At 38.9% G+C, this 25,345-nt stretch overlaps 2 protein-coding genes across 2 annotated transcripts; one reads left to right on the forward strand and one right to left on the reverse strand.

Annotated features, from left to right (window-relative positions):
- Window positions 1-1,283: 1,283 nt before the first annotated feature.
- PDZD9 (PDZ domain containing 9) lies at window positions 1,284-8,319 on the forward strand. Its single transcript, XM_073361524.1, has 3 exons — window positions 1,284-1,482; window positions 3,883-4,075; window positions 7,941-8,319. The coding sequence occupies exons 1-3, from the start codon at window positions 1,284-1,286 to the stop codon at window positions 8,317-8,319; spliced, it is 771 nt and encodes a 256-aa protein (XP_073217625.1).
- UQCRC2 (ubiquinol-cytochrome c reductase core protein 2) lies at window positions 7,732-25,328 on the reverse strand. The gene is made up of 14 exons (XM_073362203.2): window positions 25,177-25,328; window positions 22,896-22,988; window positions 22,615-22,764; window positions 21,675-21,739; window positions 20,665-20,721; window positions 20,192-20,316; window positions 18,258-18,355; window positions 16,233-16,290; window positions 15,962-16,057; window positions 14,471-14,670; window positions 14,078-14,158; window positions 13,325-13,401; window positions 10,296-10,449; window positions 7,732-9,199 (listed from the first exon to the last, which is right to left on the reverse strand). Exons 1-14 carry the CDS (start codon window positions 25,210-25,212, stop codon window positions 9,116-9,118), a joined length of 1,374 nt encoding a protein of 457 aa, XP_073218304.1. The 5' UTR covers window positions 25,213-25,328; the 3' UTR covers window positions 7,732-9,115.
- Window positions 25,329-25,345: the final 17 nt, after the last annotated feature.

The following is a 25,345-nucleotide window of genomic DNA, read 5'->3' on the forward strand; positions in this document are numbered from 1 at the left end:
GACATAAGCTAGTTCCGCTTGAAATAGCGCACTAAAATGGCAGTGTGGACATCGTGGCATGGGTGGCGGCACAGGTTAGTCACCTGAGCTCGGAGCTGGGTGGACTCATATTTGAACAGCTAGTCTGTGCTTCAACATCCACATTAATTTTAGAGTCCTAGCTGGAGCGGAGCTAGTGCAAGTCTGTCTGCCCAGGCTGGGAAGCACTCTCCCCGCTGAGGCGTAGACATACCTTTTGGGCCTGATCACAAACCACATAAGAATATTGACTTCAGTGGATTTTAAGTTATGCCTTTTATCTTTCTGTGCTTTACCCTCCTCCATCTGTAATATGGTGGTAATCTTTATAAAGTGCTTTCAAATCATTGGAGGGAAAGTGCTGTGTAAGTTTAAATTAGGAGTAGTATTTCGGCTACACTGCCATAGCAGCCCAAAGTTTACATTTTCTTAAAACAGGGTACGGCAGATAAATCAGTTTTAACACAAGAAAGCTTGTTTTAAAATGCTTTTGCGGCAATCTCATCATTTTCCAGGCTTTTGGTCCAGAGGCAAGCTGAGGGTTGGAGGGTTCATTTTGTGATCTGCATTATATTTGCTGGTGGAGTCGAGTTAGAACGAGCGGTCCTTTATTGTGTACTATCTATATTATGCATTTTAATGAACAGTGAATGCTCAGAGTATAGCACATAAAGAAATTAAATACATTTGCCAAGCACCAGTCCCTTCCTTCATGCAAGCAGCAGTGTGTAAAACCCATCTGCTGGAAATTTGGATATGAATCTTATCCAAAAATATTGACACAGGAAATTAATTTTCTCATATGAATTTACAGCTTTCTTGAAAGCTCTAACAGTTGGTGGCCTCGCTATGCTGTCATTTCTCTACCTCGTTCTCTTCCTTCCATGAATGCATACAGCCATTTAAAAATTATTCTAAAGTCATATACAATGTAAGCAATATTTGTTTGTTTTGCTCAATACAGTGTGTGAACTTTTAGAAACAGGCTTCTGAGTGTGTTGAGAAAAAGCTATTTTAGAAATATTTCTTTTTAGATTATTTATGGAATACACAACCTAACTTTTACATAGGCGTGTTTTCTGGCACCTCTTCAGCAGCCCATCCCTATTCAGAAAAGCACTTAAGCGTATGTTGAACTTTAAGCATGTGGGACTTAAGTGCTTTGCTGATGAAATGAATTTAAGTACCTGCTTACTTGCTTTGCTGAGTTAGGGCTTGTTTTGGTGGAGTAAGAAAATCACAATATCATAATTTCAAGTAGTAAAATGTCCCTCTCACTTTCCAAAGGGCAGTTTCCGGCACTGGAAAAAATCTCTGAACATACTTTAAGTGCTACATTAAAGACCAATATTAAGATGGGAGAACAAGGATTAGGTCTTATAGTAATTCAGAATGGACCATATCTCCAGATAACAAGTCTTGTTCAGAAAGGCTCTGCAGCTAAGAATGGAAGACTCAAACCAGGTAAAAAAAAAAAAATAACCCTAATCTTCAGAATTCCATAGGTGTGTTCCATTCCAGAGTTTATACTTTGTTGCCCTGCTTTTGACCTCATTTATGCTGATGTAAATCAGGAGTAATATTGCTTAAATCAGTGGAATTACAGAGGCATAGAACTGGCTCAAGCAATATGAGAGTCAGGCTCAATGTCACAGAAATATCCAACTGATAAATGAAGCCAGTCCAGTTTTATATTAAAATTCCTCTTGTCTTAATTTGATTAAAATTGGCTGACAGAGGTGACTATTTTTGAATTAGATCAAGAAAAAAGCATATCTAAATTGCACACACTTTTATATATATAATATAAACGGGATTGGAACAATGTGTTATGCATCTTACTTTAAGTATTCAAGACCAAAACAAATTGCTTACTCGTGTTTCATATTAATATTTCATAGCTGCATTGTAATGTGCAGTTTTCTTACACAGGCATCTATAAACATGATAAAAATAATTAATATAAAGCAATCGGAAAGGATTAAAGAACAAAAAAGACTCACTCAAAGCCCAGCTTAGGTTGTCATAAAAATTAACAATGGAAAAGACATGTATTAGGTCATCTGTTTTCCCTAGACTAGGTTATCCATACTTCTTTTGGCAGCAGAGGGTGGATTGCCTAGTGGTTTAGTGAAAAAAATGGGTTGTTTCGGCATAGTCACTTCCCCACCCTCTTACTACCCTAATGTCTGAGGATAGTAAGAGAACCAGGGTGCAGCAGATGAGCAAATGTCAGAAATCCCACTACTGCGGCTGAACTTGGCAGCCTCCAGTTCTGCTGGTCCTTATGCCTTGTGAACTTCTTTTGATATTTTACTTCATTATTATTCCTGGTTCTTGGACCCCAATAACTGAAGTTCATGAAGAGAGGTCCTCTGTTGAAATGGGCATTTTTATTTATTTTTTTTATAAAGGTAGCCCCTCTCCTATTATAATGAACATTTGCTTGTGCACAGGAATGGGAAAATGACACTTTGCTATAAAAGGGTTCTACTGTACTTAAAATTTCTCCTTTCTGGACACTGGATGCGCTTTCACAGCTGACAGCTTTTAACAAATAATTGTTCTTCATGTTAGAAGTCTTGATATAAGACTTTCAAAACAATAAATTCATGTCTCCATAAAATTAGGATTGTCATCATATGCTGCCTCTTGAAACAAATGTAATAGTTCTTTAGTCATCTGACTACTAGCCTGATTATAGTTAACATTTTTAACTAAAGTGAAAATATCTTAGGACAGTTTGACAAAAGGAGAATAAGGGTACTATTTAATCAGGGGTATCAAATTCGTGCAACCATTTTAAATTATGGTCTGTGAATAAAAGATATACAGTAACTCCTCAGTAAGTGAAACAATGTTAAGTGAATCCAATTTCCTGATCAGAATTAATGTAAATGGGGGGGGTTAGGTTCCAGGGAAATTTTTTTCGCCAGACAAAAGACTATATATATACGTACACACGTATAAGTTTTAAACAATTTAATACTGTACATAGCAATGATGACTGTGAAGCTTGGTTGAGGTGGTGAAATCAAAGGGTGGGATATTTCCCAGGGAATGCCTTACTGCTAAATGATGAATTAGCACTTGGCTGATCCCTCAAGGGTTAACACATTGTTGTTAACATAGCCTCACACTCTACAAGGCAGCATGAATGGAGGGAGGGGAAACAGCATGGCAGAGAGAGACAGAGACACACACCATGTATATGTGACAGAGAGAGATGCACATTGCCCCTTTAAGTACGCTGACCCTAAGTACATTGCCTTTTTAATTAGATCAGCAAGTTGAGACAGCAGCCGCTGCCAGAAAGCTCCCTCCGGCCTGAGCCCTGCCATATGCCCCCCCCTGCTCTGTGGAGATGGGGTAAAGGAGCAGGGGTTAAGGGGACATGCTGACATTAGCACCCCTTCCCCCCCCCCCAACCTCTGTCTGCACAGCAAGCAGGAGGCTCCAGGGAGCAGATCCAAGGCAGAGGGCAGGGGCAGGAGCAAGCAGGAGCAGCACACAGCAGTAGGGGGAGGGACACCTGAACTGGCCGACAATTGATAGCCTGCTGGGCAGCTGCCTTACAGGGAACTTAGGGGAGTAGGGAGCTGATGAGGGGGCTGCTGGTCCACCCTGGTTCCAAGCCTCCACCAGCTAGCTCCAACGGGCTGCTCTTTCTGCAAGCAGTGAACAAAGCAGGTGGCTGCCAAACAACGTTATAAGGGAGCATTGCGCAACTTTAAACGAGCATGTTTTTTAATTGCTCGGCAACGTAACCATGAAACAAGGTTAACTAGGACGACTTTAAGTGAGGAGTTACTGTCTAGAGTTGGGATTTTTATACTGAACACTCTTGAATTTTTCCCCTGGCAGGTGATATTTTGATTAAAATTGGACACGCTAACGTTTTAGGATGGACACTGCGAGAGCTTTGGCAACTTTTGCACAATATTCCCATAGGATCAGTTCTACAGATCAGGGTTTACAGAGATTTTGTTGAAGTACCTCAGCACTGGCAAAATGCACTTGAATTAGTTCCTGAAGTAAAGCCTCCTGTGAAGACAGAGTAAGAAACAAATGCTATTTTCAATGGGTTTCTTCACAATATATAGTTTAGTTATATTAGTCTACTGAGCAAGACAGGGAAATGACGTGGTAGCATTCTGGTTTTAGTTTCATTACTAATCAAGTATAAAAGGTAGAGTTCTTTTAAAAGTGTACCTCTTTCCAATGTAATTGTCTCCTACTCTTAGAAATATCTTGAAGGTAGTACAGCTACCCAGAAACTTACTTACCTAGAAAAGTCAACAGGTTTTCCAGTGTTTGTTGCCTAGACATTGTTCAAAAGTACTAAGATAAAACACCAAATTTCAATTTCAGACTTTTTCCCATCCTCAAAGGGCAACTGTCATTGGGAGAGCACCTCATCTTGTATAAGCTGGTTTAGCTTCCTTGACTTAAATGCAGCTATGCCTATTTACATAGTTAAGGACATAGATTATTATATGTACCTGATTTTACCAAGATACAGGTAACCAGAGACCTGTAACCAGATAAACAGTTTAATGGGTCACTAGTCATTCAATCATATTAACAATAAGGCCATGGCTTACTATGTTTAGTCCTCATGACCTCTTAATTGACCTTTCCAGAAATGTTTACATAGCTGTGTAGTGTTATGCTCAGTTTCTACAAAGATAAGTATTATGAGGCCTTTTTTAAAAAAAAGGTCATAAGTTCTCATCTCCTAAAAATAAGCCTCACTATGACAAGTAGTAATCGATGCTAGACGGGGCACTAGGCAGTAAAAGTTTTTCTAAGGCATGGGGACAGATGTTCTAGTAGGGAGGGAAGACTAAAGCTCAGGAACAGGAAAGAAGATGAGGGAGTTTAAGTGAAGAAGGTAGCTGGGAATGGGAACATCAAAAGCACCTGATTAGGGCACAAGAGTGATAAGAATGAAGGAGGAAGTTCAGGCAATTAGAAAGGGGACTGTCTGGAAGGTTAGTTCTTTAAACTTGCGTTGCAACTAGGGCTGTTTTTGACAAATTCCTGCTGTTATTTATCACCTTATTATCTTCTAGGTGTTTGCAAATTGATTGCTTAATTATTTGCTCCATTATCTTTCTGGATACAGAAGTTAAGCTGACTGGTCTGTAATTCCCCAGGTTGTCCTATTCCCTTTCTATAGATGGGAACTAGATTTGCCCTTTTCCAGGAAGACTGAAGACATTCCAGAAGCCATGACTTTCCAAAGATAATTGCTTATGGCTCATGTCCAAAATATAAAGGGAACGGTAACCACATTCTGTATACAGCACTATAAAATCCCTCCTGGCCAGAGGCAACATCCTGTTACCGGTAAAGGGTTAAGAAGCTCAGCTAACCTGGCTGGCACCTGACCCAAAGGACTAATAAGGGGACAAGATACTTTCAAATCTTGGGGGGGGAAAGCTTTTGTTTGTGCTCTTTGTTTACATGGTTGTTCTCTCTTGGGACTGAGAGAGGCCAGACAGAAATCCATCTTCTCCAACCCATCCTAATTGAAGTCTCCAGTATTGCAACCAGTAGGGGTAAGCCAGGCAAGGCGGATTAGTTTATCTTTTGTTTTGTGTGAATTTTCCCTGTGTTAGGAGGGAGGTTTATTCCTCTTTTCTGTAACTTTAAGGTTTTGCCCAGAGGGGGATCCTCTGTGTTTTGAATCTGAATACCCTGTACAGTATTTTCCATCCTGATTTTACGGAGATGATTTTTGCCTTTTTTTTTTTTTTAATAAAATCCTTTTAAGAACCTGATTGATTTTTCCATTGTTCCAAGATCCAGGCGTTTGGGTCTTTGATGATTTTCTAACTAATTGGTTAGGATATTATTCTCAAGCCTCCCCAGGAAAGGGGGTGTGCAGGGTTTGGGGGGATATTTTGGAGGAAGACATCTCCAGGTGGTCTCTTTCCCGGTTCTTTATTTGAAACGCTTGGTGGTGGCAGCATACTGTTCAAGGACAAGGCAAAGTTTGTACCTGGGGGAAGTTCTTAACCTAAGCTGGTACGAATAAGCTTGGGGGGGGTCCTTCATGCAGGTCCCCACATCTGTACCCTAGAGTTCAGAGTGGGGAAGGAACCCTGACAGCTCAGATATCCCCTCAGTCAACTCCTTGAGTATTCTAGGATGCATTTCATCAGGCCCTTGTGATCTGAAGACATCTAACTTGTCTAAGTAATTTTTGACTTGTTCTTTCCCTATTTTAGACTCTGATCCTACCTCATTTTCACTGGCATTCACTAGGTTAGATGTCCACTCACCACCAACGTTCTTAGAGAAAACAAAAACAAAGAAGTCATTAAACACCTCTGCCATTTCCACATTTTCTGTTATTATCTTTCCCTTCTCATTGACTAACGGGCCCACCCTGTCCTTTGTTACATAACTGCACTTAAAAACAACATAAAACTTTAGAGCCTACAAGTCCATTCAGTCCTACTTCTTGTTCAGCCGATCGCTAAGACAAACAAGTTTGTTTACATTTATGGGAAATAATGCTGCCCGCTTCTTGTTTATAATGTCACCAGAAAGCAAGAACAGGTATTCGCATGGTACTTTTGTAGCTGGCATTGCAAGGTATTTACGTGTCAGATATGCTAAACATTTGTATGGCCCTTCATGCTTCAGCCACCATTCCAGAGGACATGCTTCCATGCTGATGCTCGTTTAAAAAAGGCAGCGTGAATTAAATTTGTAACTTAAGTCTCCTTAGGGGAGAATTGTATGTCTCCTGCTCTATTTTACCCGCATTCTACTGTATATTTAGTGTTATAGTAGTCTCTGATGATGACCCAGCACATGTTCTTTTTAAGAACACTTTCACAGCCGATTTGACAAAATGCAAAGAATATACCAAGGTGAAATTTCTAAAAATAGCTACAGCACTCGACTCAACATTTAAGAATCTGAAGTGTTGTCCAAAGTCTGAGAGGGACGTGGTGTGGAGCATGCTTTCAGAAGTCTTAAAAGACCAACACTTCAATGCGGAAACTACAGAACTCGAACCACCAAAAAAGAAAATCAACCTTCTGCTGGTGGCATCAGACTCAGATGATGAAAATGAACATGTGTCGGTCTGCTCTGCTATGGATAGTTATCGAGCAGAACTTATCAGCATGGATGCATGTCCTCTGGAATGGTGATTGAAGCCTGAAGGGACATATCTTTATCACCTCTGGCATGTAAATAAATATCTTGTGACGCCGGCTACAAACATTCCATTCGAACATCTTTTCTCACTTCCCTTGTAAACAAGTCGTGGGTAGTATTATCTCCTGAAAATTGTAACCAAACTTGTTTGTCTGAGTAACTGGCTGAACAAGAAGTAGGACTGAGTGGACTTGTAGGCTCTAATATTTTACATTGTTTTATTTTTGAATGCAGTTATTTTGTACATAATTCTACATTTGTAAGTTCAACTTTCATGATAAAGTGATTGCACTATAGTACTTGTATTAGGTGAACTGCAAATATTTGTAATAAAAATATAAAGTGAGCACTGTACATTTTGTATTCTGTGTTGTAATTGAAATCAATATTTGAAAATGTAGAAAGCATCAAAAAATTTAAATAAATGGTATTCTATTATTGTTTAATCACACAATTAAACAGATTAATCCCTTACTGACTTAGTTGCAATTAGGGTTGTCGAGTCAAATTCTTTAATATTCTAAATGAACAGAGTAAGGATAGCTTTGTTTTTATTTTACTGAAAAAAGATATTTAAATTGACACTCCCTTTTGTTGTTTAAAACCCAGATGTTGTAGCATTACCTTAAGTCCAAGCAGAAGAATACACAAAAAAAATTGCACAAATCTGATTTCAATTTTGACACCCTAATCACAAGTAAAGAACTTGTAATTAAAGCTATGTAACTGTTGTACATTTTTAGCATTTCAAGTAAAGACAGTGAGACAAAAGACGACACGTGGACAAGTAGTGATGATTATGAAGATGCAGACTCTGACGGAAGTCTTAGATATGAAACTACACAATCATTTTGTTGTTCTACCAAAGAATTGCCATCAATATCGAAAACTTGGCATGCATTTAAAAGAAAAAAACACACATTTACTGTAGGTGCTGACATTGGATGTGACATTATAATTCATAAAGATTTTGATGCATGGTATAGTTCTGACTTTGCTACTGATGGTATTAGATCTCCTTCATACTGGACTATGGAAACACATGACAGCGAGTCAACATCGTCCTCTTCCTCTATATCAGATGCATTTTGGCTTGAAGAGTTTGCCAGTATTTTGGAATAACTAAATGGTCAGTCACATCCAATTTCAAGCCTTCAGAAACTGGATTTTTCTGAAGCACTTTATCAGCAAAAGGTTCACTTTCAAAATATTGATTTTGAAATTAGCTAAACTGAAGATTTAGCATAGCATGCCTTGACTGCCTAGGATATTTGAAAAATCTGGATTCTCAGATGAGAGCTGCTATCCAAAGCCACTCTTCCAGATCTTAAGCAAAAACCTGCTAAAGTCTCCATCAATCCTACCCATGAAGGGAACATTAAACATTCTGCTTCGTTGAGTCCAGTGATCAAGGTACAGCAGGCAAGTGCTAGAACTGCAGTATATTGCTTTCAGCTTTTACAGGTAAGTCTGATAATTTACTTCAGGTAGATATGGTGCAAATGGCAATTTTACCAACAAGTATTCTTGAATGTGTTAAGGATATATAACTGGGATATTAACTGTGGCAATTACAAATTTTACCTGCATCAAGAATGTAGTTAGACTACTATTATTCTCTGGTAGTTTTTGCAAGGCACACACCAAAATGCCAACTAATTGTTTCACTATATTTAAGTATTTTTAATTGATAATGTTCAATGTTTCCATGCTTATACATACCTTACTTTCAGTAGATAAATATTAACAAAAACGAAGCATATGAACTTAGCAATTTATTCAATATATGCAAGCCCACAATTATCTATTAATTCAAATGTCAGAATATTAATCTAAACAGGCTGATTGTAACTTATGTATAATGTAATTGGCATACAGTGAAGAGTCCAGTTTGAATCTGCCTCAGTTTTTTTTCCTACTACAACTCATCAACAAAAGGGGTATTTCCCAAGTTCCCACTAGCTGCCATTGATTTCTTCCCATCAACAAACTTCTTTGCAGCCTGAAAAGAAATAAATAAAAATTGGACATTAAGGAAACATCCATTAGGCACACTGAACAAGCTTATCTCCTTGCTTCAGAGTCCCAGCTTCAACTGATTTATGGAATCAGCAATGTAATATTTCTTATGGCAATGATTTTTAATAAGCTGTCTAAACTGTCTCAGTTTGACAGATTAATGATATCAGCCTGAAGAATGTAGAAAAGTAGCAACTTTTCCCAGCTCTCTGAAGTGGTCATACATATGCCTAACGTAGAAAATATTTTCTATTTGGGTCAGAAAAGCAGCAGAAAGGTCGAGTGTATCAATCACTGAAGGTAGAGTCAGGAAACCTAGGTTCTATTCCCAGTTTGACCAGTGACCTCCTGTGTAACCTGAGCAAGTCACTTCGCTGCTCTATGAACTCTATGTCCCTCCCACCTTTTGTCTGTCTTGTCTATTTATATTATAAGCTCTTTGGGGTAGAGACCATCTCTTACGATAGGTTTATACAGTGCTGAGCGCAATGGAGCCTCTAGGTACTACTGTCATTCAAATGAGTAATAGCAGCTTTGTGAAGAGATTTTGATGTTCTAGATTTGTTTTCCCCACTAGATTTCCAGATGGAATTTGTTCAGTTCAGAAACCGAGATTATAATAATTGTTATTACCACTAGCACAGCGTCTCAATAAAATCCTGTGAGGTATTCATTTTGCTTCTTACAATCACACCCTAGGGTTGAATCCTCCATAACCTTACTCAGGTGGAGGATTCCCTACTGACATCAGTGGGACATCTCCTGACTGTAGTTTTGTATGATTAGGTAAATAGCTGGAATTTTTCCTATGTTTACTTGTAATGGTAGAATTCAGCTAAATTCTCACAGCTATATTGACTTTGCCATATACAATATTAAAGATTATTCCCATCAGTAAACTAAGCAGACAACTGAAAAGGCATAGCTAGCAGAGATTTGTAAGCATCATAGAACCACTTTTTACAGGGTCCCTGTATACATATTCTATACACCCAGAAGAGTATGCTAGTCATAATTGTGCATAGCAAAGCTTATATGGAATCATTCTGTAAACAATGTATATGGACACATTTACTTACATTCACAATATCAGCAGTGGCTATGGAGTCAATGTTTTGAATTACAGCTGTTGGGGATGTATATATACCAGATGCCAATGCCTCGGAACCGATTTCATCAAGTAACCCGTCTGAGGTCTCAACTAACATCAAGTATGTGGCTTTCAGATGATTTCTGCCAAACAAAGTGTTGAGAATATCTGAGTAAGTAAATCTTGCAATGTTACTCAGTAGTTATAGACTAAATTAGAACTCCCAGTTGTGTGTAGTTTTATGCAACTTCGGGCTCTTAACTTCACTTCTGCTTTAATGCCCACCTCTGAAGCATTAGCATTCTGGGGATAAGCACCCTGCGATACTGGGATATTTTTATGGCTCTTCAACTCAATGATTTAAAGTCTTCTGCTGTGTTGAAACAGAAGCTTTCTCTTATGAGTATGGGAGTCTAAAACATATGATCAGCTGAAGAGGTAACAGAACTATTCAAAAGGACAAATTCCAGAAAGCTGAGAGGTAAGGTGGCAGAGGACCTCCCACCCCCTGCAATGGTAAGAAAGCTCTGGAAAGATTTTCAAGGGTCAGATACCAACTAGAGGCAGAAATAAAAGATGGAACCCTCAAGCAGGGCCTAAGGTAGGTATCTCAGCACACTACCCTTTCTCCAGTAGCGAGGGAATTTTTTTTTTTTTAAAGCTTCTAGCTGGAATGTGAATATTTCAAGCCTTGTTGGGCAACTTTCAAACAAATTTAAAGAATGTGATCATTTCAGTATTTTCTAGCCATAGATGTTCAAGTTTTAGCATTGGCAGTTTTTTGAAAATTAGAGATTTCTGGTTTTAGGTTTAAAACTAATTATCAGGTCTCACCTAGAAAAGTATAGACAGTTTTACTGCAAGGTGTAAACAATTAACAAAAACAATTAACACTTTTCTGTATAATAGGTTAGTGCTTCGTTTAAAGAACTGTAGCATAATACTTTTTGTTCCCTTATTATTTATTTGCCTCAAGCAGGTTCCCATTGCTAGTCACAATCTAGTTTATGAAAGTTAGTGTTTATTTTTTATTTTTAAAAGTAAAATAGTAACAGTTTAATCCAAAATGATGATCTATGGCACACACTATAATTGAGAAGTAGCGTTAATGTTATGACTGAATTCAACTAGGGCCACTAATACCTGCATCAAACAGTAATAATAATTATTTTTTTTTAAACTACACCCCAACTACAGGAAAAATTAGCAACATACTCCAAGGAAGATAATACGGAGAAAAACATTGCAGAAGAAAAGAAGTAGCGAAATCTATCTATATATATTAAGAAGATTTCTATTCAGTGCTATAAATAAACCAACAGGTAGAAGATTTAACATCTGGCTGATGAGAGAGGATATGATAATTTGTTTATCATGTTTTGTATGCAATCATGCAAAGTGTAACACCAATTTTCTTTAAGTTCTACATACAATCTTATAATAAATAGATTTTATATACGCAAGGACTCAGTCACTTCTATTCACTGTCTGCAGCTGAATCTCCTGTGGGCTGTAATACTTTGGCCTAATTTTGGCTGTTAGGTTTAATGTGTAGCAGTGGCCATTATATACAGAAGATCAGATTAGATGATCTGGTAGTTTCTTCTGGCCTTAAACTCTATGGGTATGCCTACGCTGCAATTAGACACCCGGGGCTGGCTCGTGCCAGCTGACACGGGCTCAGGCAAAAGGGCTATTTAATTGTAGACATTCAGGCATGGGCACTATGATCCTGTGAGTTGGGAAAGTCCCAGAACTTGGGCTGCAGCCCAAGCCCGAACATCTACACAGCAATTAAACAGACCCTTAGCCCAAGTCAGCTGGCACAGGTTCAGCTGCAGGTTTTTAATGGCAATATAGCTAAACCCTATGACTTGGGATAGTAGTTGAATTTTACTGCTTTAATTTAGAACAGAAAAATCACAATACAATCCCAGAAATTAACTGCACCTTAATTATTACAGTTGTACCCCTCTGTATTATTAGTTAGCTATTGTGTTTGCAGGCCTGCAAATCAGGAACTTCCAAAACTGTTAGTTTTGCCATCAGAGACGTGGCAATATTACTTTCTTACTTCATAGGGCTTTCAAGATTAGATACTTAATGTCCTTGGATAACGCACCACCATCAATTTAATGCTTTACATTTTCAAAACATTTTAAAAATACCATTTGCAGGTCCTCAATATTAGTGTTTTGAAGATGTAAGTGCATGCTAAATATTGCTGGTTGGGGAATCATCTCAGTGTTATCTTGTAGGGAATTTCCTAAATAAAGCAGTTTAGAGAAGTATTTAAACTGGAATTGTATACTCTTGTGTGCTATAATTAAATCACAGCTTCTGCTGACAGCTGTCATTTACATCTAATGAAGTAGTTAACAATAAGCTATTCTTTAAGAACACTTTTTGCTGATTTAAAAAGTTTCTATAGGAATTGCTGCTAGCATAGAATTTGCTGTCATTTTCTTAACAGCAACAGCAATACTTTAATTGGGTAGGTAGTGTATACCATTCCCATCCCTGCATGCTTTTGCTAGGTATAATTACAGAGGAATGAGTCTCAACCTAGGTAGTTATACCGTACACCTACGCAGTTGAAACTGTTGCCCTACAGAAGCCTCTTTATAAATGCTTACTGACAGGAAGCTGAGCATCTGATGTTAAAACTCCACTTCTATAACAAATTAAAGCAGTGACACTCAGACCTCAGAGCCAAACTAGTGATCAACATTACCTAAAAGTTACAGTAGTGTAAATTCATTGTTTCATTTACTATAGTACTATATATTCATATTTAAACAGTATGTCAATATATATGAATTCTCACAGAAAAAATGATTGACCAAATATTATTTTATCAACTACAATTGGTTAATAACAGAAAAAGCATCCTGATCGGTTAATAATTAAATCAGTGTTTTAATATCAATTGCTATAAAGAGCCACTTGCAGCTTGAAAGCCCCAGTCTGAGTACCACTGAATTAAAGTGTTTATTAGACTTTTTTGTATCAACTTACTTAGCCCTTGTGACATCTTCATCAGTGATACTGCCCTGAGCAATTGCCTTTACCTGGTTCAAAGCAGCCTTAATGACCTAGGACAAAAGTTAAGCAGTTTTTTAAATTTGGCACTAATGGCTTGATCATTCCCAACCCACAAGGAGTCTTCTCTTTACTGAGCAGAAACAAAAGACACTAAGTTTGAAAGGCTGCTTCACCTGTTTCACATTCCATTTTATTGGATCATCATTCTTCTCAACCTCCTCATATATTAACAGCCTCCTCCAATAACTATTCTACACTGTATTCAGTCAGGGGGGCTAACAAAAAAGTTTAGTCTGTGCTTTGAATCTCATACTGCCTCCAAAATGATCCCAAGTCCTTACACCAAATAAAATGCGATCACACTCTCTTCCCCCATTAGATTCAAACCCAGCTCTCACAGATGATCAATTCAGCCAGGTTTCTGCCAGCAGCCTAGTTCATTAGCATCCACTTCAAAATGGATACATTTAACTACTTATATTCAGCAATCTCAAGAATGCCTTCACTACTGCTACTTTATTTTTGTACTTGTACTTCCCCAAAAACAAGCCCTATTCCCTGCTTTGAGCAGTTAAGTCTTGTATCAATAATGCAATGTTAGTTTAAATCCAAGTCAAAAGAAACATTTCAACCTCTTGTTCAAACTACTAGATAGTTACACTAATAACTAGAATTTAATAAGCCAATAGATCTGATCAAACCAACAAATTCTAATCAGCAACTTACCTCCCCAGCAGCAGAAGCCTGGGATATAGTATAAATCCCAAAGAGTCCAGAATCAGAGTAATTGACATTAAATGCTGCAGCCTGTGAAACAAAATTTTCAGTTACTGTTCCAATAATGAAGATTGGATACTCAATTTCTCCTTCAACAAAATAGCTACCAGTGGTATCCAATATGCTAGAATTTAGAAAGATGGGTTCCTTCTGTTGAAATGAAACCAATTAGGGTAGAAGACATTCCATGAAATATTTTTAATGTGTGTGCTAATGATTAAAAGAAGGGTTCTAGCATATGGGGCTTTAATCTCTCAAAGGACAAGAACGGTTTGGTATATATTTTTCTATTGCATTTGTTTTTTGTTGGGAAGGAAAGTTGCAATAAACCTTTAAGCTTACATCAAATGGTTGATTAGTTGTCTTAGCGATAGCTTGGAACAGTTTGCTGGAAATATTGCTTCCCCTTTTAATAAGAGGCCCTGCACCTAGAATATGCTGAAGGACACTGAACGCATTTGCTTCTGCACTTCCAGTAGCAACTCCTTCTGCTACTATGGCAGCATGGACAAGGCTTTCACCATTCTGTTCCCTGATTTCACCTGAAAATAAGAAGAAATTATAGTTAAAAATATAATGTATTAAACTTAATATGTGAATTAGTTCTTATCATATACCTCCAACAGTGGTTTCTAGTCAGTAAAGAAGAAAAGCCATTAATGAAGTTTAGTTGTAATATTAAGTCCACAGGATCTTGTTCCAAATATTGACAGTGGACATCAGCATTGACAGTTCAAGAAAAATAATCCCCTTGTTTTATAAAAACAGAAAAGGTGTAAGCCTTACTTTTTCACAACTTTCCCATAATCAAAGGGCCAAATTCAGTGGAGATATACTTGCGTATTCCAGGTCTGAATATGGTCTAAGGGCTTGTCTGTATGGTGATTTAGTGCATGGGAAGCCAGGGTATGAATCTACAGTGCACCAGCCTGCCAGGCACTAACTGGCCATGGGGACCATGCTGCTGCACACTACAAGTTTGTAGTATGTCAAAGCGCACATATGGAATTAGTGCATGTCTGCAGAGTTCACACAGTTATTTAAGCGTACAGCAGGCTGGTGTGCAGTAGATTTATGCGCTAGCTTGCTGTGCACTAAATCACTGTATAGACAAGACCTTAGACCCCCTATTGCAAAAGCTACAAAATCCATTGAATATCTGCCTGAAGGGAACGAGTTCTCACTCAATAGCTAGATTTTGACTGTCTGAAAGATTACTTATTCCACATTTTAGCCAACCCAAACGTAGTCCAGTTATCACCTAATTTTCTGACTAAGACTGTTTTCAGCTGGTTGCAGAAATAACCAGATTGTTATGCAGAATGAAACTGTTTGAATATTAGTCCAAGATACTGCATCAAAAGTACTCAAAAGAACTGGTACTCAAAGTTTGTTATGAAATATTTAGTGGCCTTCCTGGAAAGTGAGCTTTTCAATACTCCCAGGTATCCCTTTGTTACCTTCCACACCCCTGGGACACTTTACTGTTTCAAGTACACAAATTCTGGTATGGTGCCACTAGGTTGTGTGTTTTCACTTTATGGAATATAGTGGAAGGATGGCCCTGTGGTTAAGGCACTGGACTGGAGGTTAGAAGATTTGGATTCAGTTCCCAGTTTTGCCACAGACTGTTCGCCATCTTTGTCTTGCCCTTTGTCTATTTACATTGAAAACTGTCTCTATTCCTGTGTTTGTAAAGTACACAGTACAATGGGGGAATCAATCTCAACTGGGCTCTTGAGGTCATACTTAAGTCTTAATAGAGAAGACCAGCACAAACCTTGTAGTTACCAAAAAAAACCCCACCCCAAAACATACACAGACTGTGTTTACCTCCACGATATTGGGCCTTAACACCAGAAGAACCAGCCCCGCTCCTGATATTTAGAAATTGCTGTCCAACTTGTTTTAGTTCAGAATGGCTTACACCTGCAATATATTTGTATTAAAAAGAATCACATGTAAATTAACAGTATTAGAAAATTAACTAGAGATGGCTAACAATAAGTAATTTAGATGTACTTTAAGAGTGCTACTTGTAGAGATGAAGTTTGATTACTTGTATAGTTTTCTTTTAGTGCACAGTATGACACACAAGACATACCTAGTCCCACCAGAGCCATTCTTGCACTTGTGAAGTTGTTCTGTACAAACTGGTGCAGCTGCAACAATAATGTTGTGCGTGTTAGGATATTTCCACAAATAATAATAAAAAAAAGGCAACAACCATGTGTCAGGTTACTCATTTGAAGTTTTTCTAGTGGCAAAGATCCTTCTAGGTGTCTATTTTGGTAATACTGAAGAACCCTTTACAGCAGTGGTCTCCAACTTTAAGCAGAAGATCACTTTTTGAATTTAAGTGCAACCCAGGATCTACCCCACCCCTTCCCTGAGGCCCAGACCTGCTCACTCCATCCCCCCTCCCTCCATTGCTCGTTCTCCCCCACCTGCATTCACTTTCACCAAGCTGGGGCAGGGGTTGCAGGCTCTGTGCTAGGGCCAAGGGTTTTGGAGTGTGGGAGGGGGCTCCAGTCTGAGCCTGGGGCAGAGGGTTGGGGTGCAAGCTCTGGGAGGGAGTTTGGGTGCAGGAAGGAGCTCTGGGATTGGGCGGGGGGGGGGGTGCAGGCTCTGGAAGTTTGGGTGCAGAAGGGGGCTCAGGGCTGGGGGTTCGGGGTGCAGGCTCCAGCTGGGTGGCACTTTCCTAGAGCAGCAGGGCTAAGGCATGCTCCCTGCCTGCCACAGCACCACGCTGCTCCCAGAAGCTGCCAGCATGTCCCTGCGGCCCCTCCCTGCAGCTCCCATTGGCCGCAATTCCCCATTCTCGGCTCATGGGAGCTGTGGGGGTGGTGCCTACAGGCAGGAGCAGTGTGTGGAGACCCCTTCCCCCATGCAGGGACATGGTGGCTGCTTCCGGGAGTGGAGTGGGGCCAGGGCAGGCAGGGAGCCTGCCTTAGCCCCACTGAGCCACTCAACTTTTAGCGGCTGGAGACTGTGACTGACTGGCAGAGACTCGGTCGATCGCAGTCTATCGGTTGGTGACCACTGCTTTAAAGACTCTTTCACAGAGCAAAGGTGGTGGTGTCACTAGCATGAAAAAGCTGTTACAAATAGAATTGGACGCCCAATGTCTTAGGTTAATAAGGAAGTTTAAAAAACGATGGTATCTACAATTGCTTTGACTCAAAGGAGTGCTCTTTAAATATTTCCAAAGTTTACCAGGAATCAGGTCATCTACAGAACTGGTTCAATTTTTATAAAAACCATGGAAGAAAAACCTCAAGCCGTGAATGAAGTTTGATCTTGCAGTAGCACTTGTTGTCACTGCAAAAGTGACAACAGTTGCCAGTTGCACAGAGTTTAGGGATGCAGATAATTTCCTTTTTAAAAAAGCATGCTCTAATCTTAATGGGAAATTCTGTCCATCAATCTCTGCAAGGAGAAATTACAAACATACTTCCCTAAATGCATAAACTTAAAACTCCAAACTGTTACGCACACAAATTGTAAGCTGGAAAGAGCCAGACCCACCTGATTTTTTATTGAGTTTATTTATTCTGAGTGGCCTCGAGAGAACTGCAGTTTTAGCTCTTAAACTACTGTTAATTTTCACTGCAGTTCTGTAAGTAGGTGTATCCATTGTTCAAATATTGTAATTCTGACTGCAGCAAGTCTTGAGGCTTCCAACAGCAGTTGTGTACAGGAGAGACTGTTTTATGCACTCTCCCCGTAGTGGCAGAAGCGTACTACTGTCCTATGTGGAAGTCACTAGCTCTTTGTACATGGATATCTGCACTTCAGTGCAGGTCCTATTGATAAATAATAGAAAGCCAGACACAATACAATGTAGCCTTTTCAAAGGCTTTGGAATCACAGTTGATAAGAGCCACATGAAAATTTTATACCCAATAACAATTTACAGTCAGAAAAAGGCTGACTTTACTTCAGCATCAGACTAACATTTGAGATGAGGACGCATCTATATAAGGAGTATTATTTTGGGAGAATTGAATAAGCCAAAAATGCAGCTTTAAGTGTCACGAGAGAATAGTTTTATAAAAGAAACTAGAGTTGCAGATTCACATCTGTCTCTTTATACTGTGGCTACAATATGTAAGATATATATTCTTACCTGCTCTGGTGTAATTTTCCCAATCGCATAATCTGGACAGTACAAGGAGTTAGCAAGAGCATTCCGATAAGCTGCAGCATGCAAGTTTTCAAGAACACCTAAAAAAAAATGAACAGAAGAAACACTCTTACAAAAATGTAGTTTAATAGCTACTTTCACTGAAGAGTAGAGATGGGATGAACATAGGAACTGCGAAAATGGATCAGCATTGTGGTCTGTCTCATCCAGTATCCATTCAGCATCAGATGCTTCAGGGGAAATCACAAGAAATCCTGTATTAGGCAGAGGTCGAATAATCCAGGAGGTCTCATCTTTATCCCTAAAAATTAGAAATTGTCTTAAACCCTAAAGCATTGCTTTAAAAAAAAATTAGCATTAAATTTTAACAAATCTGGATATTCTTATTATCCATAGCGAAGTCCAATCCCTCTTTGAATCTCAGTTCTTCACCAGAACAGCACTGTGTGGCAATTAAACTGAAGTCATTACGCATTGTGTAAAAAAGTATTTCCCTCTACCACTTTTGGATATCCTGTCACTTGATTTCATTGAGTGGCCCTTGTTCTCATGTCCTGAGTCAGGGAGAACAGACACTTCCTGTTTACCTTTTATAATACTAATAATTTGTGTACTTTATGTTCCCCCTCATACATCTCCTTTCTAAAGCGAACAATCCCAGTTTTTTCTTTATCACACCCCTCTGAACCCTTTCAGAGCTTTATTGTTCTGAATGTTGACTTAATGATAAAGCTGACGTTCAACACTCAATGGTCTTTTGCCTAAGTATTACATACACAATAATACAACATATAATAGTAAGCAACATATAGATCTGAAACCCTTCCTCCAATAGCTACATACAAACAGGATGGGTTTAAGAACAGCGCATACTTAACGTTATATTTTCTTGCTTTTGTGGGTTTGGTGTTACATCCATATTACTTCTTTTTTCTTTAAGACCTGACATGGTAGATCATGCTTACAAACCCTTTTAAAAATGGGAGTGTTTAGGCAGTTTAGTACTTTTACAGAAGAAGCTGTAATGTTTCATCAAAAGTAATAATTGTTTATTGTGCAAATATACAACATATCTATGTTTTTATAAATTATCTTAAGTACCCCTTATGAATACTATTGTATAAAAATATGCAGCTTTTAATAGTTCGATATCTTGGTCACAAAAGAGTTTCATCAAAATATCCTAAGTATGGCTTGCAGACAAACCACCTATTTTCGGATAAGCTTAAAGAAACCAACATGATTCAATTTTATCATTAAAAATACTTATTTGAACATCACCTGTTCAATGTGTCAGAGTTTTAGGAAAAGTGCCTGCGCTTCAAAATAAGCTACCAGTTTCCCAGAGAAAGAAATAGGATTCAACAGGGCATGACAGTTTGGAGACTTCAATATGATTAAATGATTCAAAACAATGAGTGTCATACAGGAATACTAGTATTACTTAGATGATAGAGATCTTGAGACTTGAGCCCTAAGTTATGCAGATATCCTGAAACAATCTCACCTCTTTGTTGGGTTATTACTAATATACTGATGTAAGACTAGATTGTAATTTAGATTAATTTAATAAAAATGTTTGTTTTAGATAGCATAGGTAGTAAAATTCCATAGAACTTCAAGAAGCCATTTATCCATTCAATCCTAAATAGCTTTCTATTAAGAAAGTTTTTATAATGCAAACGGCTTTTTTTATAAGATGGGCTTACCATGCTCTCCCTCCCTATTCATTTCTGATTTCATGGAGAAACAGACAGACAACTATGACTTTCTCCAGAAGGGCAAGTGAAAAATTAACTGGAGGGGTCAAATTGCTCAAAGTTAAGTGAAGAATCTTCTTTACATTTGTGGGGTGGGGGGTGTTGGGTAAATATTTTTGTGAAACTGTCATAGCTGGTCATTTAAAGCATACTTACTAACTTGTGGATTTTGAAAGACAACTGCTTTATCAACTTTTAATTGTGCCTGAAGCTCTGTTACTTCCCAAGGTCTGAATTCTGGAGCTGTAGTGACATTAATTAGGTACTCCATTACTGTATCACTGAAACAAAAAGACAAAAAGTTATGAAGGAATCTAGTTAAAGAGTTCTTTAAATAGAAGTGAATATAAAGTAGCACATATCCAAACATATCCAAGATATACTGTATTGATAGACCATTCTGTACAATAGTAAGAGTCCAATTTCATGCTACAAAGCACACATCTGAACACTGCAAAACTGTATGTAATTAAGTACAGTACATTAATACTTTGATAAAGTAAACAATAAGGGCATGTGTTAGAAGTGATGTTGTTTCCTCCCCTTAAAATAATGGTATTCTGTAGCTTAACTACTATGGTTTCTTGCAGAATATGCTTTAAACTCAATTGTTACATCTGGATACTTACACATAGTCACGTAGGCATTCAACAGAATAAATCATGTTCTCTCTAGTGGAGGTTACACTAAACGAGAAGAAATTTCAGAAAGTTATGTTGAACATATGTTCCTTGTTGATGTAAATTCCCTTGCCCAAATTCCGGACCAGAATGCAAAAACTCCATTATTTTTAAAAAAGATTGTACTAGTCTTTTAAACATTCAAATGGATAAAAAGTGCTAATGTAAAAACCATCTCCCATCTCTACACAAATTCTGAAAAATGCCAACAGCTATGAGGCATCTGTAATTCAGGTACAATTTGACATTTTACCATTACATTTTTAAATTGCAAACTCAATAGAATTTAGGTAGAATTGCCCAGAAAACCTGCCAAGAGAGAAGTGTATTTCACTTTTGTCTTTCTGTTCATATTCAATAAAAACCAAGCCTCCTTAAATACATACTTTATTAAAGTTCTTAAATAAAGTATAACCATATCCCTTTGGGGTCAAAGGTTGTACCTTCAACTTAATATCCACTGGGCAACTTTAAGATACATTGTAATAGAATATATACAAGAATGCATTAAAAAAAATCAGCAATGTCTTTTGCATTTCTAAGTGTTAGTTTTTGTACTTTGAACTCCCCACCATCTAATTACAAAAACTGCTAAAAATCATGTACACTTGTATTCTTTTGCAAATTTTTCATTTATAAAACTATGAATAATTGATTAGGATAAAGGAATAGAGAACAAGTTATTTTTTGTCTATTACCGATCATTTTTGAAGCATGAAAAAAGCATGCTTTTTTGAAGCATTAAAAGAAGATTCATACTTCAAAGTTTACATATAATCACATAAGGCAGATCGGTCCATGTAGTTAATGTTCATTGGGCATGTTTATGTATTTATTCTTTTTTTTTTTTTTTTTTTGGCACTTTGGGTCATTTTGCACATGGAAATTTTAGCCATACTACCTACAGTTTCCATTATTTTCTCAGCAATTCAGATTATCTTTAAATAATAGTTACAAACCTTAGGTTACCTCCAACAGCTTCAATGCCACGAGTAATCTTGAAGGAAGAGGCTCCCTTAGTAGTCTATAAAAACACAGAAGCAGTTTTTACACTTTTAGGTATTCCAAGAACAATTTTATTTGCATCAGGTTATTAAATATAATTCTAGGCACAACATTAAAAGATATTTCCAGTCTGTTTACCAAGAAATATTTTTTTCGTTTTCTTGTGTGTACTAACACATTTTCATAATCTTGAATTTTTAGCCAAACAACTAAAATTAACATGCTGTTAAAAAAAACAACAACATTAATTTTATCGAACACACTTAAGCAGTGGAAGATAGCTAAAACAGCATGGGCAGTATTAGGTCTACAACCATAATTAATAAGGAGGTCAGTACTCGAAAAAGATGATTTCATCTACAACCACAGATATGCCCATATATTAAATCAGATCACCAGGGAGTGAAACTGAACTCAATAAGACCTCATAAGGCACACTGGAGCTTCAGATGTTCTTATCAGTAAGAAAAACTTTATTTGGACATCAATTAAATAGTAAATACATATTAAACATTCAATTTATCTTTTACTGCATTCTGTGTATAGCCTCATTAAAAGATTGGTGCAATCGCTCAATTTCTTACAGAGCAACACTGAATTAATGCATCAACGGTTGTTGATGTTTGAGACACATTTCTGACTACTAGAAAGTAACGTGTCATCAACTCATTTCTCCCAGACAACTAAAGTCATCGTATGGTAACAGTTTTTTCACTAGCCACCTGTGTTCTATATGAACCAAGAAACCAGAGGTAGAATGATACATCATCATCATTCAGTTAAGCAATCCAGTACCTCTAGATTAATTTTAATTACGTGGGTTTCTCTAAAAGATCTCAAGCATTTCACCATTTTACCTATCTTCAAAGAATTAAATAGAGGAAAGATACCTACCAAGTTTGACGCAAGACGGAGCAAATGGGAAGTTCCCAAATTGTTGGTAGTTTCATATCTGCTACCTGCTTTAATGAACACACCAATCCTTGAAGCAGGGGAATAGTTTTCCAGAGAGGCAATCACTAAGCCATTTGGTAATTTTGTGATCTGTATAATAAAGAAAATAAAGACCTATTACAGTTTAGCAGTTCATTAAAGGTACGGTCACCACACTGTTCCTTTGTGATCTGATTCAGTCCAACACAAAAAAAAGTTTAAAAATATTCATTTGCACTGACCTCGAGATCCTGTGGCTGTAGATGTAACTTTCCTCGCTCTGCAGCTGCTGAGGCTTCAACTTTGGGAGCAACGCTGAGAGAATAAAACCTCTTCTAAAACAGAAAATAACATCAAGCAAGATTAAATAGGAACGTATTTCTACTCTCAAATTATATATCACTGCAGTATCTAATGGAACACATTAAGCAATAATTCAGAACATACAGTTTTGAAATATATTAACCAGTGTATGGCAGAATGGTTACCATATCTTTTACCCCGAGGGTTTAATCTGAGCAGTTTCACATTCCTGTTGGAGCCCATTCAAAAAATCACACAGGTGAAGAACTACAAATTTAAGAATGATAAAATTAATTCTGCAGTCGCAGACTACTTGGGACCTTGATTATTATCACAAATGCCATATTACACTGTTGTATTAAATATTTAGTTACATGAAAATTATATAGCATACTCTGTGGTCACTACTGCAACTCACCAAGCAATTAATCACATGGAATTTAACTAAAATATAACATAACATGTGGAAGTGATACTCTTAACTCCTTGGTACAAGTGGCCCTACCCTTAGAGCGCCACCTACCAGCAAATTGACCCAACTTCACTAATAACTGCATAGATGACATGGACTTTCTTTGAAAGAAAGGTTCTCAAACTTTTTTTAGCTAAGCTCCCCTTCGGAAATTCATTTCCTATATATAACACCCTCACCCCACCCCCTGTATATCCAAGGGGCTAATCACCACATGGCAGTCAAGGAAGTCTTCTGCTCCCTGCAGTGGCCCTGTCAGCCCCCACGACTTCCATAGCACAGGCTCTGTCTGATAGCGAAAGCAGACAGGGCTCTGTCCAGCAGGCAGTCAGTTGTCCTGGGGGGGGGCCTGGTGGTCTGTCCAGCAGAGAAAGATATCTGTTGTTGTACAGGGAGAAGAGCAAGAAGCTATGGACAGAGCCCCCTCCTGAACCCTGGTCCTTCAGCACACTTCGTAGGCCCTTGCACCCTTGATAGTCTTGTGGTGCTCTCCCACTCCCACCCCCACCCCAGGGAGCGCGTCCCACTGCTTGAGAACCTCTAGTTTAGACTCAGGACTACAACGAAACCACAGCAGTAGTCAAAAGTCAGAAATGGAAGGCCTCCAAACTGAAGAGATGGACAATGGCATAAGAGCATCCCACACAGCCTATAAACCCCAAAACCAAGAAGTATAATTGAACTTCAAGTGTGAAACATTATTACCTTCTTCCTCAAATGTTAAGTTTATTTTTCATATAAAGACTCACTTTCTCCCCAAAACCTGAGAGTAACGAGTAAAAATTAAGTGACCAAAAAACCCCCCAAACCAACCAGACATGTTGAGGATCTGATAGAATTTTTAGGCCATTAACTTAAGTTACCATGTCTTTCTAGTTACACTATTACATGCTTTTCACTTAGCAACAGGGCTGGTTAATATATTTTGAAGCTACTTGTATCTCAATATAGGTTTTATCACCACAAAGGTGATAATTACTTCATCTCCAGACTCTTTCCTAGTTCGACTCAGTAGTACAGACATGTCTACAATTTATACAGAAAAATACTAGGGCTCCCAAGATATTTATTAGCCTACCTGTGCCACTATCTGCAACAGACAAGGCACCTTTCCCAGTAGGCCCTCAATAACGGTTAGAATTTTTCCACTACGTGCCGACACAAGTCAAGTCCGACAACCAACGGGCAGGCTAAGGCACTAACTAACAAGCTGAGGCTGCAGGTTTAAGGGCCCTACAGGGAATAACCCTTGCGGGGGAAGGAAGGAGATCCCGTCCAGCTGCCTCCCGAGGGATTCCTCCTCCCGCAGCTGCTCACTGCGCGGCTCCCATGGGAACTCGGAGCGGCGGCCCAGGCTATCCAGCCCGGCCTCCCCCAGCAGGGAACAGGCAGCTCGTTTCTGGGAGGGAGAAGGGCAGGTAGCAGGTCCCTACGGGAGCCCCAGGGAAGCTGCTCTGGCCGGGGACAGGCGAGGACTCCCACCCGCCGAGCGAGGGCCGAGGTGACCTTCAGACACTCAGCCCCGCTCCCTGCCCCGGACACCGCCGCGGGCTCCGCTCCATCCTCCCCAGCCTCCCACACGCCCCTCCCTCGGTCTCAGCTCCACGCCGCACCTGAGAAGGGGGCTGCCCTCAGCCCCCTTACCCGACAGCAAGGCCAGGGTCAACCCCGCCTGGCCCGGACCCAGCCCCCTTCCAGGTGCAAGGACTCCTCGCTCTGCCCCCCGAACCGCATCCCGCCGCACTCACCGAGAGGGAACGAGCGATAGTCGGGATCCCCTTCATCCTCTCCGTGCCGCTGCCTCCGGTGCCCCCTCAGAGAAACAAGATGGCGACACCGGAGGAAGACTCTGCCTTCCCAGCATACACCGCGTCGCCTTGACCTTCTAGCTGTAGGCGACCAGCCTCTACTGCTCCC

Source organism: Lepidochelys kempii, chromosome 10, assembly GCF_965140285.1.
Source record: "Lepidochelys kempii isolate rLepKem1 chromosome 10, rLepKem1.hap1, whole genome shotgun sequence".
NCBI lineage: Eukaryota > Metazoa > Chordata > Testudines > Cheloniidae > Lepidochelys > Lepidochelys kempii.

Excerpts from the sequence above, each read along its gene's own strand:
- PDZD9 (XM_073361524.1), top strand. The coding sequence starts at position 1,284 with ATGTCCCTCTCACTTTCCAAAGGGCAGTTTCCGGCACTGGAAAAAATC. Across the intron at positions 1,483-3,882 it reads GAATGGAAGACTCAAACCAG|GTGATATTTTGATTAAAATT; the intron begins GTAAAAAAAAAA and ends TTCCCCTGGCAG. Across the intron at positions 4,076-7,940 it reads AAGCCTCCTGTGAAGACAGA|CATTTCAAGTAAAGACAGTG; the intron begins GTAAGAAACAAA and ends GTACATTTTTAG.
- UQCRC2 (XM_073362203.2), bottom strand. The coding sequence starts at position 25,212 with ATGAAGGGGATCCCGACTATCGCTCGTTCCCTCTCG. Across the intron at positions 16,291-18,257 it reads GGAAAATTACACCAGAGCAG|CTGCACCAGTTTGTACAGAA; the intron begins GTAAGAATATAT and ends TTATTGTTGCAG. Across the intron at positions 14,671-15,961 it reads TAAGGCCCAATATCGTGGAG|GTGAAATCAGGGAACAGAAT; the intron begins GTAAACACAGTC and ends TCTTATTTTCAG.